Raw genomic sequence first — 15000 nt, forward strand, 5'->3', positions numbered from 1 at the left:
ATACAGTCAGTGATCGTCTTCATATACAGTCACTGATCGTCTTTATATAGTCAGTGATCGTCTTTATATACAGTCAGTGATCTTCTTTATATACAGTCAGTGATCGTCTTTATATACAGCAGCTAATTGTCTTTATATACAGTCACTGATCGTCTTCATATACAGTCACTGATCGTCTTTATATACAGCAGCTAATTGTCTTTATATACAGTCACTGATCGTCTTTATATACAGCAGCTAATTGTCTTTATATACAGTCACTGATCATCTTCATATACAGTCACTGATCATCTTCATATACAGTCACTGTTCGTCTTTATATAGTCAGTGATCGTCTTTATATACAGTCAGTGATCTTCTTTATATAGTCAGTGATCTTCTTTATAGAGTCAGTGATCGTCTTTATATACAGTCAGTGATCGTCTTTATATACAGTCACTGATCGTCTTTATATACAGTCTTTATATACAGTCAGTGATCGTCTTTATATACAGTCAGTGATCGTCTTCATATACAGTCAGTGATCGCCTTTATATACAGTCAGTGATCATCTTTATATACAGTGTATGAGATAATTATGAATGAAATAATCTCCACCATGTGCTTTAAACAGTGGTTATAGTGAAACATCTCCTTTAATCATAGTGTTATTGTTTCTTCATATGAAGACAAACTGATCAATATTAAGTTACTTATGGTTGTGAATGTTCAGTCCTGTGGTGACGTCACTGAGGTCTTGTACTTTTATTAGTTCAGTACAAAGTTATGAGTTTTAACAGAGACACGCTAACAGTTAGCGGTTAGCTCCGTTAGCTGCATTAGCCTCAGACAGCCATACAAACGGCACAGACAAGCTAACAGTGGCTCTGCGTGTTAGCCGTTAGCTCCGTCAGACACGCAAGCTCTGCCAGCAGCTAACGGCTAACTAGCAACTAGCAACTAGCTCTCCTCCTCCGCGTCCTCCACCGTCCAGGCTGCTCCCAGCGGGGACACGGTTCTCCGCGCCTCGTCCTCCGGACGACGGACAGCACGACACTCACCTCCTCCTCCGACTGCATCTGTCCGGCGCCAGCTCACAGGAACACGTACTTCCTGACACGTCATCACGTCGCTGCTGAGAGCCGAGCTGAACAGTGACCCCGCCAACTTTTTGAACGGCTCAGGTTCCGGTGAATTTCCCCAAATTCTTATATGAAAAGTTGGAAGAACTGAAACCAAGACGAGGTAAATGTAACTACTGTAGCCAAGAAGAAACAATAGAGCATGTTATGTTGCACTGTCAAAAATATGAGCAAGAAAGAAAGAAGGCATCTTATTCAAAACCTCAGAAAGAAAAAGGTACAGTTTAATCTAGTTGATATTCTACAGAAGAGCACAGATGAGTGTTATCAAGTCATATATCAGTATCTTAGATTAACAAATGTAATTGAGAAGATATAAGTTTTTTGTTTGTTTGTTTGTTTTGTTTGTTTTGTTTGGTTAGTCTTAGTGTATATAGTAAATAATAGCAATGCTGAGCCACACTCCTAAAGCACCAATTTGTTGTTTGCCAACCGCCAAATAAAAAACAGAAGAAGAAGAAGAAGAAGAAGAAGAAGAAGAAACCAAGACGATAAACTACGAGACGAATCAGTGAAATCTGATTTTCGCATTTTCAAAAACATAAAAAGGTTTCATGAATCTAACACTTTGTTTTAAAGAGTGTTTGTCCTCTCAGTGACTGTCAGTCCAGATGTTTTCTATCTGGACCTGGTCCAGTTCAGACGACAGGTCGATAAGTTTCCCTTAACTTTCACCTTAAAGGGCCGGTTAGCGATTTAGGACAAAGCTTGTTTCTCTCTTTGTTGTTGTTGATGTCACTGTTCTCAACCTCGGGTACGTGAGCCGACTCGCTGACCACGAGGCCAAAGAGTCCTGAGTCGCAGCAACACCAGCTAACACGTCTCTTAAAGTCTCGACGAGCGATGTTTACCAACTGCACTCAGTGATGTTGGTTCATCCCGAGACATTTGTTTTGCTATTGATTTACAGAACTGCGGCTGAAACGAAAACCAGGATGTTCTTTCCGGAGCGCACACAGAACCGACAGCTCGCGGGCCGTGAGGATATATAAGCGTTTTTGGAGAAAATGTGTATTGATATAGAATCGAAGTACTAACATCAGCGTCGTATCTTGACAATATACTTATTGTTTGTTATTCAAAATAGAAAATCAAAATCAAACCGTATTTGAAACAGGGCTGTATGACCTGTGTACTCACATGAAAACACCGTGTGTCTGCCTCCTGTAAACTTTTCCCCCGTCATGTACATTAACATTCATGAATCCAGCGAATGGAGCGAGGACACAGATTCTTCTGATTTTATACTTCAAAGAGACGGAAATTATTCTGTCAAATCTCAGAGGATCTGAAAAACAGACGTGAAGTAGAAACGACATCAAAAGGCCACAAACGGCAAAAAAGTGATAGCATTGAGAGCTAAGCTAGCAGCAGAGCTAACAGCTAATACAGGTGCTAATACTGGTGTTAGCATCTATGTTAGCTACATTAATTCCTTTACTCAGGCTTCAAGTCATGTTTTATTAATGAGTTTATTTAATTCAAATTATGGATGTTGGGCTCAAACATCTGACATCAGATACACACACACACCATCCTCCTCCTCCTCCTCATCACTCAGCTGTACGAAGCCTTACGAGAAGAATAACACGGCTTTATTAAAATTTAATTTTGGCTACATTTATTCGAGCATTTCCAAGAGAAATTAAAAATTCATCAATAATACTTCAGACATTTCAGTGGTTCCTTCATCATCATCATCATCATCATCATCATCATCCTCATCAGTCCTTCGTCACCTCTTCAGTGGATAAAGTGGATTTTTTTTAAATCTTAAAAATACAGTGTTTTCACAATAATCTTATCAAAAGTTCCCCAAATTTAGAATTTCCAGTAGTTTCAAAGGAAATAAAACAACGACAAATAAAAATTTAAGATTCCAGATACCATAAGCGCTCTGTATTCATAATGTTTTGCTCCAATAAGTCAATGACAGAAACATTTTACTAAAATATATCTATTTGTGAGGAACTGTAATACTGTACACTACAGTATGAAATAAATAAAATTAGGAAATATAAAATGAGTCACATAAATAAAATGGTAAAATTCTCCAATAAAAAAACAAAAAAGAAAAAGAAATTTGTGTTGGAAAATTCTACAAAAAATTGATACTGACAAAAAATACTGTGTCGGAAACAAAAACAGACGAATCATAGAGAAAATTGCACAAACAGATGTAAACTAAAAAACTGCCATCTATCTATTACTAACACTGACGACCAGACACAGGATGAATATTCATACGGACGATGACACTGTACAGGGATGGCACTTTGCAGAAACGCACAGGTGAACAGGTTTGCATATAAGGCGTCCTCTGGAGAAACTCCTTCCTCTTTAAGACTCACGTCGTCATCATCATCATCATCATCATCATCATCATCATCATCATCACACTGGTTCAGAATGTTCCTTCACATAGAGAAAAACATCTCAGGCCCAAAAATCATGTGGTTAGTTGGCAAAAGCAATAAAAACAGGATGAAAAAAAACAAAAAACATCACAGTAAATAAAACAACGATACAACGATAATAACACTGACAGGAAGTGATGAGCACTCGAGGCTTCGTTCCCTCTTTTTTCATTCCTTTTTTTTATTTCGTAGTGATTCGTGAAGTCAAGTGCAATTTGTTTCCAGATGTTTTTATCCAAAATACGAGACACAGGAAGTTAAGAACATCGATATAGCACCACACAGCTTTCAGGCCTTTACAATACTGTACATTTAAACAGCTTCATCATCATCATGTTATCATCATCATCATCATCACTTCTTCATCTCATTTATCTTCTTTTTCGTTTTTTTGCATAAGGTGGATTTTTAAACAATCCCACCAGCGTCATGACGACGACGTCGCTCATCGTGTCGCATCTCCAGTTGGACACGGAGAAAAATTATTCAGGGTTCAAAGACCAAAGGAAAAGAAGTTTCTCACCTTCTCATATATATGTATATATATAAACACACACACACACACACACATATATATATATATATATGTGTGTGTGTGTGTGTATGAAACCATTGAACCACTAAAGGAATGAGTGTGTCCAGACCGTCGTGGCTCAGTTAGTTTAGCTCCCAACTGAGTTTTAGAGTTAAAATTGAAAATGTTGTTGATAAAACTCCTCAGTTTGACACTTGTCCACATGTAGAACCACGGCAGTGTGAACAACTGTGGTTAAAATAATTCAAATTTAAAATGTGGGGAAGATAAACTTCACATCTTTATTCTGCTCAGTCTCTTTGAAACGTCTCAAAGCTTCAGTTCTTCTGGTCCAACTTGTCGTGTGTCTTCCCTTCTCGTGAACTCTCGTCCATCAGCTGCGTCGGGTCTTTGCCCTCTTCGTCCCTCGTCGAGTCCGTCTCCAGTCTGTCTTCCTCCTCCTCTTCCTCTTCCTCCTCTCCTTCCCTGAAACTTGCCTCCTGTCTCTCTGTCACCTCCTCTTCCCTCTCTGCCTCGCTGCCGTCCCTCAGGATCAGCCCTGCGTCCTCCTGCTGGTCCTCGGGGTCGGAGTATCCCAGGGGCCCCAGGCCCTGCAGGTAGGCCCTCCTCATCAGCAGCTCAGTGGGCTCCATGCCTCCTCCTCCTCCTCCTCCTCCCTTGTCCTGCGCCTCCCTCTCGGCTGCCTCGCGCTCCTCCGCCTCCCTCTTGCAGTACGAGTAGCGGTGGTTCATGTGCTGCGAGTACGAGCCCGAGTGCGAGAAGCGTTTGCCGCACTTGTCGCACTGGTACGGCTTCTCGCCCGAGTGCAGCCGCGAGTGTTCGATCAGGTGGTGTTTGTGTTTGAAGGCTTTCTTACAGATCTGACACTGGTGAGGACGTTTACCTGCAGACACACAGACGGGAGGAGAGAGAGGGTCAGGGACACGCCAAACACACGCCTAACACACAACAACACGCCAAACACATGCTTCACAACACGGATCAACAGAGAGCAGAGAAACGCACGGACACTTTCTGTCTGTACGTAACAACACAACAAGTGTGTGTGTGTGTGGGAAGCTTGAGTTGTCATCTAACATCGTGTCCAAACTAACACTCCTGGTCACTCTCTCTGTGTCCACCTGTTGCCGTGACGACACTGAAGTCAGACATGCCTGCGACTGGCGGCGGCGAGCTGTGACATCATAGCGACAGATTTAAACCTGAGGAGGAGCAGGAATCCTTAACAGTTGTAACACCGCCCCCTCCAACCTGACACACACACACACATACACACACACACACACACATTTCTGGATTTACTACGGCTCCGTACCAACATTTCTTCCATCTGACTGAACAGGATGCTTCGCTCTGCTGCTGAAAACCTTCCAAACACGTCCCACGCACACATGGACCAAAATCACACACACACACACACAAACACACACACATCCTCAGAAACACACTTGCAGGCAGTTCGTAGCCACAAATAGACCTGGAACATCCACCACTGCTGGCATAGTTTACTATAACACACACGCACACACACGCACACACACACACACACACACACACACACACACGCAGTGCCAGTAAAATAACCGAGATGCAGATTCCTGCTCTGAGTGACGAGGGTGATGCAACGGTGTGAAAGAGACGAAGGTAGAACAGTCACAGTTCAGGTGAATCTATCCGTCTGAGATCTGAAAACCACACATGGACGTTTTGACGTGTTCGGACTCCGACTCTGTGACGGACCAAAGAACCTCCAACCAATCAGAGCAATGACACGTGTGATGCAGCCGATCACCGTCCACTTTGTTTTAAACTATCAGTGTGTGGGGGGCGTGGCCTCTGGAGAAAACCTCCAGCTGAGCCACACCCACTTCACGTTGTTCTGTATTTGTGTTGTGAATAAAACTGTGGGTCAGTCTGCTGGTGACAAGAGAGAAACTGCTACGAGGTTCATTCTACGAGTCAGATCGTTGACGTTACGTCCTGATCCATACGTTCAAACACATCACTGTTGCTATGGTTACGCCTGGCGTGGTGTTTACCAGCCTCTGAATCAGAGACGTGTGAAAACTCCGGTTGTGTTTTAGTTTTTAAACGATGATGCAGACGACGCCCACGTCCTCTTCTCTGATTGGTTCTCATCAGTCAGGACTCAATGTCGTCGCTAACACTTCCTTTCCGGAGCAGTTCCACCTCGTCGTCGTCACATCACTCTTCCTCCTTCAGAGGAGTTTCTGTTACTAAGCAACCAGCTGCAGAGGAGACTATCCACTTCCTGTTTACAGCTGTTTGGTAATGTGACGTGTGTCCTCAGGTGTGTCGGTGTGGATGGAGATTATTTTCACTGATGCTGTTTTACACCTACATGTGACACGCGAACCTCAATCTAAAATAAAAATGAAACGCACCGCGGTGTGTTCGGAGTCTGTACATCTGAACATCCGAGGCTGCAGCAGAGTTCATCTCTTGATAAAAGACTGAATGTTTCTGACAGCGTCTGACATTGGTCCACGTTACAGACGGACATTCACCTGTCACATTATTCTGTGTGTTCACGTCTCAAACTGTCAAACGGACGATTTCTGCTGTAATTCACATTTCCTTTTGATCTTCCCTCACATAACACACACATGCACAAATAGCAACACATGCAAACATGCACAGCTCCCCCTCCTCCCTCCGTCTCTACACAAACACATCACAGTATGAATGAGATGCTCATGTTCTGCTCTCTGAATGTTTATGTAAGCCTCCTCATGTTAAATGATCCCTACCCCCTGCTGAAAAGAAAGGAACATGTTAAAGGCCATGGATTACAGAGAACAAAACAGAGGAGGGAACAAAGGAGAGGAAGAAAAACCTACAAGTGGGGCAGCTATAATGCCACATGAAGATGAAAAAGAAAAAACAAGGGAGAGAATGAAAAGGAAGACGGACGATATGAAGGGTGGGGACACAAACGCATGGGGGGTGGGGTAAAAGAAAGAAGTGTCCAAATGTTATATATACCTGTGTGCTCATATTTGTGTCTTAGGAGGGAACTGGTCTTCTGGAATGTTTTGTCGCACAAGTCACACGCGTACATACCACTTTCAGTCTTCTTAATCTTCTTCCTGCAGAGCAGCGAATCGCTGTCTGTCAGGTCGTCCAGGCCCGACAGATAGTCCGCCGTCCCGTCCAGCAGCTCCCCCTGAGAAACACACATCGTTTCATTACATCTGATAATCCCACACCTGTCGACTCCACACTCTGGGGCACCTTCTGCTCCGACCCCCCCACCGCCGCCATGATCCCAAGTCTGGACAGAGCTTAAGGGCCCGACCGGGGTAAGTCCCTTTCATCCAGGGGACACTTTAAAAAGGGGAGGGCCATATGGGACGGAGGTTTTGAAAGTTGGGATTGTGTTTACAGATCAAAACGTACCAGGTGATACGAGTTCTTCTTCTGAGAACTAGGAAGAACTCATCAGAACTCAAAAACATGAGATGGCCATCCCCATGGAAAGTTCCTTCATTCACTTAAAACAACCTCACCGCAGTTTCCCGGTTGTTATGGTAATATACATGTTCAAATGTCCAGTCTCTTAAGCATGACCGACTTCTTGCCTGTGTGAATTTAAAGGTCAAAGTTGAAAGTCAACTTTCTGGGCAGGGTGACCTCATCGACTACATCTATGTCCCCGTTTTGAGGATCTCTTACTGAGCCTCGTTTACCGTCTGTGATCTAATGTAGGAAACAAAAGATGACAGTAGATTCTGAACTGGTCCAGCTGCTGAACACCACTGTGATTTAATCACTGAATCAAAAAACTCCAGATTCTTCTACCTACATGTATGTCTTGTTCTGAGTCACTGTCCTCTCACAGAAGTAAAGATCGAAGTACCACGACGTTGATTTACTGGCGTACACATCAGGGAGTTATCAAGTCCTGCTCCGTCTATAAAACATCCATCAGCACTGTGCCCAGACCACTTCTGTGTTTATGGCTCATCTGATTATGGTCATTAAGTGTTGAGAGTGAGCAGGTCACTGCGAATGGCTGGACCTTAAAGTTCACAACGTCAGCCATAAATCTTTGTTGGCTCAAACCAAAACTCTAAGTTGAGTTATTCGACCCATTAAGTCAAATATTCCTGAACCTCCACCAAGAAGCTTTACCTACAAGAACTAGGGTTGTCCCACCATGAGCCATGATCAGGACCCGTCTAATACAGGGTGCTAACTTCTTTGTACAGAGGAAGAACTCAGGTTGCCAACCATCAAATCTGGTTGGCAACGGATGATAATTCTGGGAAGGCCCTGACAAATGACTTATTTGATCTTTGCGTTTGATAATAATTTTTTACCTGGAAACCTTGTTTCCGTTGGTACTTTCTCCTCTGCTGCATTTCAGTAAATGTGGCTGCCCCAGTGGCATAAGTGTAGGCCATGTGAGGCAGGAAGCTCATGGGGTCCAGGCCAGGGTAGGGTCTGAGGCCTGGGATGGTTGCCTGGGCGGGAGACATGAAGGTGGGTGGAGGAAATGCTCCGTGTGGTGGCAGGGAGGTGTAGACGGGACCGCCAGTGAAGGGATTAATCCCGAACATAGGACTGGAGCTTTTCTCCAGCTGATGAACAGAAGTCCCTCCACCTTCAGGGCCCAGGACTTCCTTCTTGATGTTTAACAAGTCTAGAGGACCGGGCCCCTGCTCTCGTCCGTGTGCCTCGCCACTGTGCTCGATGATGAAACCGTTAGGTCTGGGCCGCTTCTCTCCAACAGTGAGCAGCCTCTGCGCCATGTGTTTGGGCAGTGACAGATCCAGTGGTGAATCCCCATGGGCATCCTCAGAAGCCAGGCTGTTTGGAGTGTAAGAGCTACTCTGAGAGTTTTTGGAAGAAGTAGAGGAAAGGTTGAGAGGGGACGGAGTATTGCTCCTCAAGTGGTCCAAGTGGTCTAGTGGTTTGTCCCCTGTTGTCTGCCTGTTGGCTGTAAACTGGTTGCCTTTTGTGAGTCTGTGGGCGGCATCACCGTTAGTGAAGCCTGCATGTAAATCTATGACAGGAAGCGATATTGTTGACCGGCTGAAGCTCTGCTTGTCCGATCCACTGCGGTCAGGGGGCGGTGACTTTTTCCTCAGACGGCCTCCATGGTGGATTTGGCTCTTCCACTGGGCGAACCACTCCTTCACAAACTCTTGAGGGAGGCCAACAGCAATTGAGATCTTGAGCAGTTCCTCTGAGTTGGGCTCAGTGTTCATGGCGAAGTAGGCCTTGAGCACTGACACATGGTCTTTGAAGGGGTTGATGGGGCTGGTGGCCCGATCGTTACCGGGAAGCTCGGTGGACATTGCCCCCCTGCGGGGAGCAGGACTACTCTCGGCTGGCTGCAGAACGGCTTTGATCTCCTCATTCATATTGCACATGTAGCGCTCGTGTTGATGCAGCGGGATGGGACCAGGGAAACTCTCCTTGCAGTACTGGCAAGAGAACGGCAGGAACTGGTTCTGGCCATCGTGGGATTTCTCCTCCCCGCTAATGTCTACTGAGTGGTTTGCCTTCTCCTTCTTGATGTCCACTTGCCTCTTTGAGTCATCAATCAGACTTTTTGCCTCATTGACCTTCTCCAGTGTGAAGTCGATTATGCTTTTCGTGGGGCTGCCCTGGCCCACTACCTGGAAGCCGGCCTGGACCAGCTTCTGCTCCTCCATTTGGGCACCCAGCTCCTTCATGTAGGCCCTGAGCTTGGAGATCTCCTCTGGATTCCCATCCATCTTCTGCCTGCACACCGTGTTTTCCACGATCTGAAGCACCTTCTGAACTTCACTCAGGTTGTTCCCGAGAGACCCTGGTCTGTAACCCAACAGGGGCAGGTCGAGCCCCATGCCCCCCAGGTGCTGAAGAGGGCTCTGGGAGGAACTGTGGATTCCCAGAGGGCTTCCTCCACGGCCGTTCAGATAAACCCCTGGTCCCCCAAACCCGTGCTGAGAGGCCATCAGCAGCCGGTAGTCGTTGAAGTCCATCGGCTCTGCTTTGATTTCGAGCTGACCCTGCTGATCTGGAGGGCCAAGCGGTCGCCCATTTTCAAGTTTATGGCGGAGCTGGGCAAGGGCGGGGCTCCCTGGCGATGAGGTTGTGGAGTTGGGGGAGGAACCTGGCTTGCCATTGTTTCCGTTGCGTACTCGTCCGTTGACGGCGATCAGGCCGATGCATTTCTTGCTGCTGATGTGGGAGCTGTAGGAGCCGGAGTGGGAGAACCTCTTCTTACAGTTGGAGCACTCGTACGGCTTCTCACCTGCAACACAACAGGGAATAAGGATCATGGTTTTGATGTGGTTCACACTTTCATGTTCAGGACAAAGTGTGAAAACTTTAATGATCCTCGTGGGGGTAGGTCACACTGTTACTGCCTTCGCAAGGGAGGTCATGTTTTCACTGCTGTCTGTCTGTCTGTCTGTCTGTCTGTCTGAATGTCTGTCTGTCTGTTTGTCTGCTTGTCTGTCTGTCTGATGGAACATGGATCAGGACAAAGGGACGGGATCTCTTTCTTTAACATTGTTTTTTAACTTGTTCACAGAGAATAATTCAGAAAACATTCAGACACATTTACTGATTCTGTAATGAGAGATTTGATGGAGCTTGGTTGAATTTAAGGAAGGTTGTTGGTGAAGGTATAAACTCTACTGAGTGATGTTCTAGTTGAGGTTGTGTATATATATACACATATATAAATATATATATATATATTCATGAGTCAGTGCTGCTGATGTCCCCGTTCATTAAACTGTATTCAGATAGAAGTTGATTGATCTGGTCCTCGTGTCTGAATCACTCAGACATGAAACAGGTCAACCGACTACAGAAAACGTGGTGAGTCATTCAGCAGATTATGAAACAACAGATATGATCATCAGTCCGGAACAGACGACTCACCGCTGTGAATACGAAGATGCTCCTTCAGGTGATGCTTGTACTTGAAAGCTTTTCCACACTCGCTGCATTTGAACTTGCGGTTTCCAGCGTCTTCGTTGAGCAGCGGCTGCTGCAGAGAGAACAAACAAACACTTTTGGTTTGATGGAGAAAGAGTGGGAGTCGGTGAGCAGCAGATTAGCAGCTGTGGAACAGACGGCGAGTGTTTAGTGAAGCAGATCTGATGGCGACAGGAAGATTCTCCTCGAAGCTTCTCAAACTCTTTCTAGCTTCCACATATTGTGAGAAAGCGTGTGGGTGGAGGTTGTTCAGAGGTGTCGGTGCATTCCTGACGTTTCATATGCAAATGACCAGATAAACAAACACAAACAGCCCCGGGGGGGGTCGCCCCCCCTCCCCTCCTCAGACTCATTTCAGTAACTTTGTCCTGTTTCAAGTTCATTACACGTTAAGGTCAAACAAAAGAATAATCATCGACTGAACAGAGGCTGAGTCACAGTCTGTGGTGATGAAGTGTCATGTTTTATTAGAGCCGATGCTGATTCTGACATAAGGGAGTAATAATCTACTAATGTATATATATATATATATATATATAAATATAATAATCAATGATTCCTCAACTGTCCTTATTAAACTTTCATGACAAAGACATGTAACTGAAGCTTGATAATTAACAGTTTAACCAAAAACTTTACTATAAAGAAAAAGAAAACCAAACATATAGACCTCTGCAGATTAAAAAAGGATTAAATCCTCATGAATGAGTGAATGTGTGAATGAGTGGGAGTCTCAGTTTAACAGTTTAACTCTGAGGACGTACACGAATAAACAGATGTCGTCATGAGAGGATTAAGACTCAGACGCAGGAAGAAGAAGACGACGACCATCTGCTCCTGGATTCACTCCAGATTCACACTGGAGATGGGCGGGATTTATTAGAGAATAAGAAATCTTATATTTATACCTCTAGAAATAAATCCTAAAAAGACCCCTTTTGCTTCTGGATCTCTAACTGCAGATGAAGATTAGCAGCAGGAAGGAGGCGTGACTGACCTGGTCTCTGACCGGGTCTCTGACCGGGTCTCTGACCGGGTCTCTGGCGGGTTTGTGTGAGGTCATGTGACGCTCCAGCTGCGTGCGGTGGCTGAAGGTGTCGGCGCACAGTGGGCAGGCAACGCTCTCCTCGTTCTTCTCGTGACGATACTTGATGTGTTCCTTCAGAGACGTCAGGCGCTTGTAGCCGCGGTCGCAGTACGGACACGTGAGCAGCTGGGCGAAGTCGTCCGCAGAGCCGGGCAGCAGGTCTGCAGAGGTCAGAGGTCAGAGATACATCATACATTTAATGAGCAACAGCAGATCTTGTGGTCTGTTAATGTTTGTCATCATCCAGTTCCCTGTACTTCTCAGATGTGTCTAGATCTCCTCTCTTTAGTCCCTCCTCGTACCTTGCTCGCTCTCGTCCTGGCCGATGGCCTCGGGCGTGCCCAGCCTCGTCACCTCCTCTGGGGCTTCTGGGTAAATGATGGCGGTGTCGCTGCGTTGCAGGTACTCGGCGATGGTCGCCGGGTGACCGTCGCCATCATCCGGTTTACGTTTGAGAAAGTACTCGTCCAGCTCGGAGACGCCTTCCAGTCGCCTCACTGAGGACACAGGCCACAACGGAATGAGTTCAGAGACACAAGGATTTAAAACAACCAACTGCTGATACTTAGATGACCTCTGTCCAATAAGGACATGAGCCTGCAACATATTATATATATATATACATACAGTCATCTATATATAACTGTACACTGCTCTGAGGAGTGGTAAAGATAACAGGACAGGAGCAGTGAATCAGAGAGGACCCAGAATCGAGCCATGAGGGACACCTCTGTAACCCGGTCTGCGTCTGTTTCCTGTTCTGTCCTGATTTCTGGACCAGCGTCAAGTTGAAATTGGTGAAGAAATATGTATCGTAAAAATGTAAGATCAAAATTGTGAAAGAAAAAGGGAACAATCATTTACTGTTTAGATATTAATAAATTGATACGGATGGGGTGGGTGGTGTTTCCTTATGATGATGACGCATTATCTCACCTGCACTGTTTCCCACTGTGTGTAGCGACTCCTCCGGGCCCAGACGCTCACACTTGTCCTTCCTGTTGACTGAGACACGAAGCAGCAGAAAACAGACAATTATTCATTATTGTGTGTGGAGGTCGTCAGGTCGCCGTTGTTGTCGTTCATAGTAAAATGGACGCACTTTGTCTTTTCATTCCTCTTTTTGCTTCAGAGACAAGATGGAGGCGATTTCAGAATAATGAGCTTTCACTTCCTCTTTTTGTCTCTTTCGTCTGTTTTTATTTTCTTGTTTCCTTTTCTGTGTCACGTGAAGATGAGTTATTATCAAAGATGAGTGTTGTCACATGACGTGAGGCTGATGTGTCTCACCAGAGTCATTCAGGTGTCCGTTGGTGTCGAGTCTCCAGCCCTGGATGTGGTCATGTGGACCCTCCGGACCCTCATGGACCCGGTAGGACAGCAGGGCGTGGCCAACCCGGGGCGACGCCTCCAGAGTGGGCACGCCGGCCGGGCTGCCCCCCTCCTCCTCGTCCTCCTCGCCCCCTCCTCCGTTCGCGAGGCCGTCGTCCTCATCCGTCTCCGAACCCGAGTCCACCACGTTCTCATAGTTCAACACTGCAACGCAAACACAACAACAGAACAGCATGTTAGGTCTCACAACAAGAACCAGGACCAGGACCAGGACCAGGACCTGGAACATAAACCGGGTTCAGAAGGGGGACAGAGGGATTGAACTCCTTTACTGAGGTGTATGTTCTAGTTCAACAGTATTTTTTGCAGTGTAGGTTTTAACTGTGTTTTTACAGTGTAGTTTAAACTGGTCTGAAGGATTTTATCTGGTGCCAGTTTACAAACCTCCAACATTCACATGAGGGAGGAGGAAGAGGGGGCTGCCCCCCTCAACACACACACACACACTCAGACACACACACCCCAGGGAACACGGAGATTAGAGTGTGTATCTGGTCATAATATGATCTTTGTCTGTGGAGCTCGACAACTGCACAACAGGTGCAAATTAAAAAGGAGCCGCGACTGAAATCTGGACTGAATACCAAGGGGGGGGGGGCGTGGGACAGACCCGGCTTTAAGAGGTGTGACCAGCACGGCCGGGGGGGGGGGGGGTCACACAGGGTAACACCCCCCACATCAGAAAAAAGAAAAGAGGAAGAAAAGAAAGAGCTGAGATGTGAAGACTCGCTGTGTGGTCCGAGGTATGACTTATAATATGATCACACACACACACACACACACACACACACACACACACACACACACACACACAACACCAAACAGTTTACAACCAATCAGCTGCCACTGTGATGTCACCACCTGAACTCATCAGCATCATCAATCGTCATCAATCACCAATAGTCAGAGTCAGACCCAATAACCACAAATATCAGACATAAACATAAACATGACAACACACACACGTGTGTTTAATGTGATGATGATATTTATATAATAATAAGCTCTGAAGTTTAAAAGAACTAATTAAAGATGAAACTAATAAAATAAAAAAGTGATTTTAACCAATAAAAACTCAATAAAGTGTAAATGTTGTGACGAGACAAAGAAAAATCTCTGAGTGTGTGTGTGTGTGTGTGAGTGTGTGTGTGTGAGTGTGTGTGTGTGTGTGTGTGTGTGTGTGTGTGAGTGTATGTGAGTGTGTGTGTGTGTGTGTCTGTGTGTGAGTGTGTGTGTGTGTGTGTGTGTGTGTGAGTGTGTGTGTGAGTGTGCGTGTGTGTGTGAGTGTGTGTGTGTGTGTGTGTGTGTGTGTGACCTCCCAAACAAAAGACATTCACGCTGCTGTTTGCCTTGTGGGTCACATGACTGTGGCAGAGTAGCAGATGTCACCGGGGGCAACGCAGTCAGACCATCTGAAAACACTGTCCACCATTTTGTCCCTCACATGAACATGTGAACACATAACAATGTAAACACATGAACATG

At 45.6% G+C, this 15000-nt stretch overlaps 2 protein-coding genes across 5 annotated transcripts in view; both read right to left on the reverse strand.

Annotated features, from left to right (window-relative positions):
• Positions 1-1188, reverse strand: part of gtdc1 (glycosyltransferase-like domain containing 1) — a 14497-nt gene extending 13309 nt beyond the window's left edge. Inside the window, exon 1 of the mRNA XM_035604360.2 lies at positions 1041-1188. Coding sequence (XP_035460253.1) covers positions 1041-1058 — 18 coding nt within the window. The 5' untranslated portion in view covers positions 1059-1188. The remainder of the gene's footprint in view (positions 1-1040) is intronic.
• A 1386-nt stretch (positions 1189-2574) lies between these two features.
• zeb2a (zinc finger E-box binding homeobox 2a) overlaps positions 2575-15000 on the reverse strand; it is a 29254-nt gene continuing 16828 nt past the window's right edge. For 2 of the 4 annotated variants that reach the window (XM_035604409.2, XM_035604411.2), the window contains exons 3-10: positions 13414-13659; positions 13060-13128; positions 12426-12620; positions 12034-12284; positions 10980-11088; positions 8417-10341; positions 7080-7260; positions 2575-4956 (exon numbers count right to left, since the gene is read on the reverse strand). In XM_035604409.2, the coding sequence (XP_035460302.2) occupies positions 4391-4956; positions 7080-7260; positions 8417-10341; positions 10980-11088; positions 12034-12284; positions 12426-12620; positions 13060-13128; positions 13414-13659 (3542 nt within the window). In that variant the 3' untranslated portion in view covers positions 2575-4390. The remainder of the gene's footprint in view (positions 4957-7079; positions 7261-8416; positions 10342-10979; positions 11089-12033; positions 12285-12425; positions 12621-13059; positions 13129-13413; positions 13660-15000) is intronic. The other 2 variants (XM_035604412.2, XM_035604413.2) reach the window with 2 other exon arrangements.

Source organism: Scophthalmus maximus, chromosome 14, assembly GCF_022379125.1.
Source record: "Scophthalmus maximus strain ysfricsl-2021 chromosome 14, ASM2237912v1, whole genome shotgun sequence".
In the NCBI taxonomy this organism is placed as follows: domain Eukaryota; kingdom Metazoa; phylum Chordata; class Actinopteri; order Pleuronectiformes; family Scophthalmidae; genus Scophthalmus; species Scophthalmus maximus.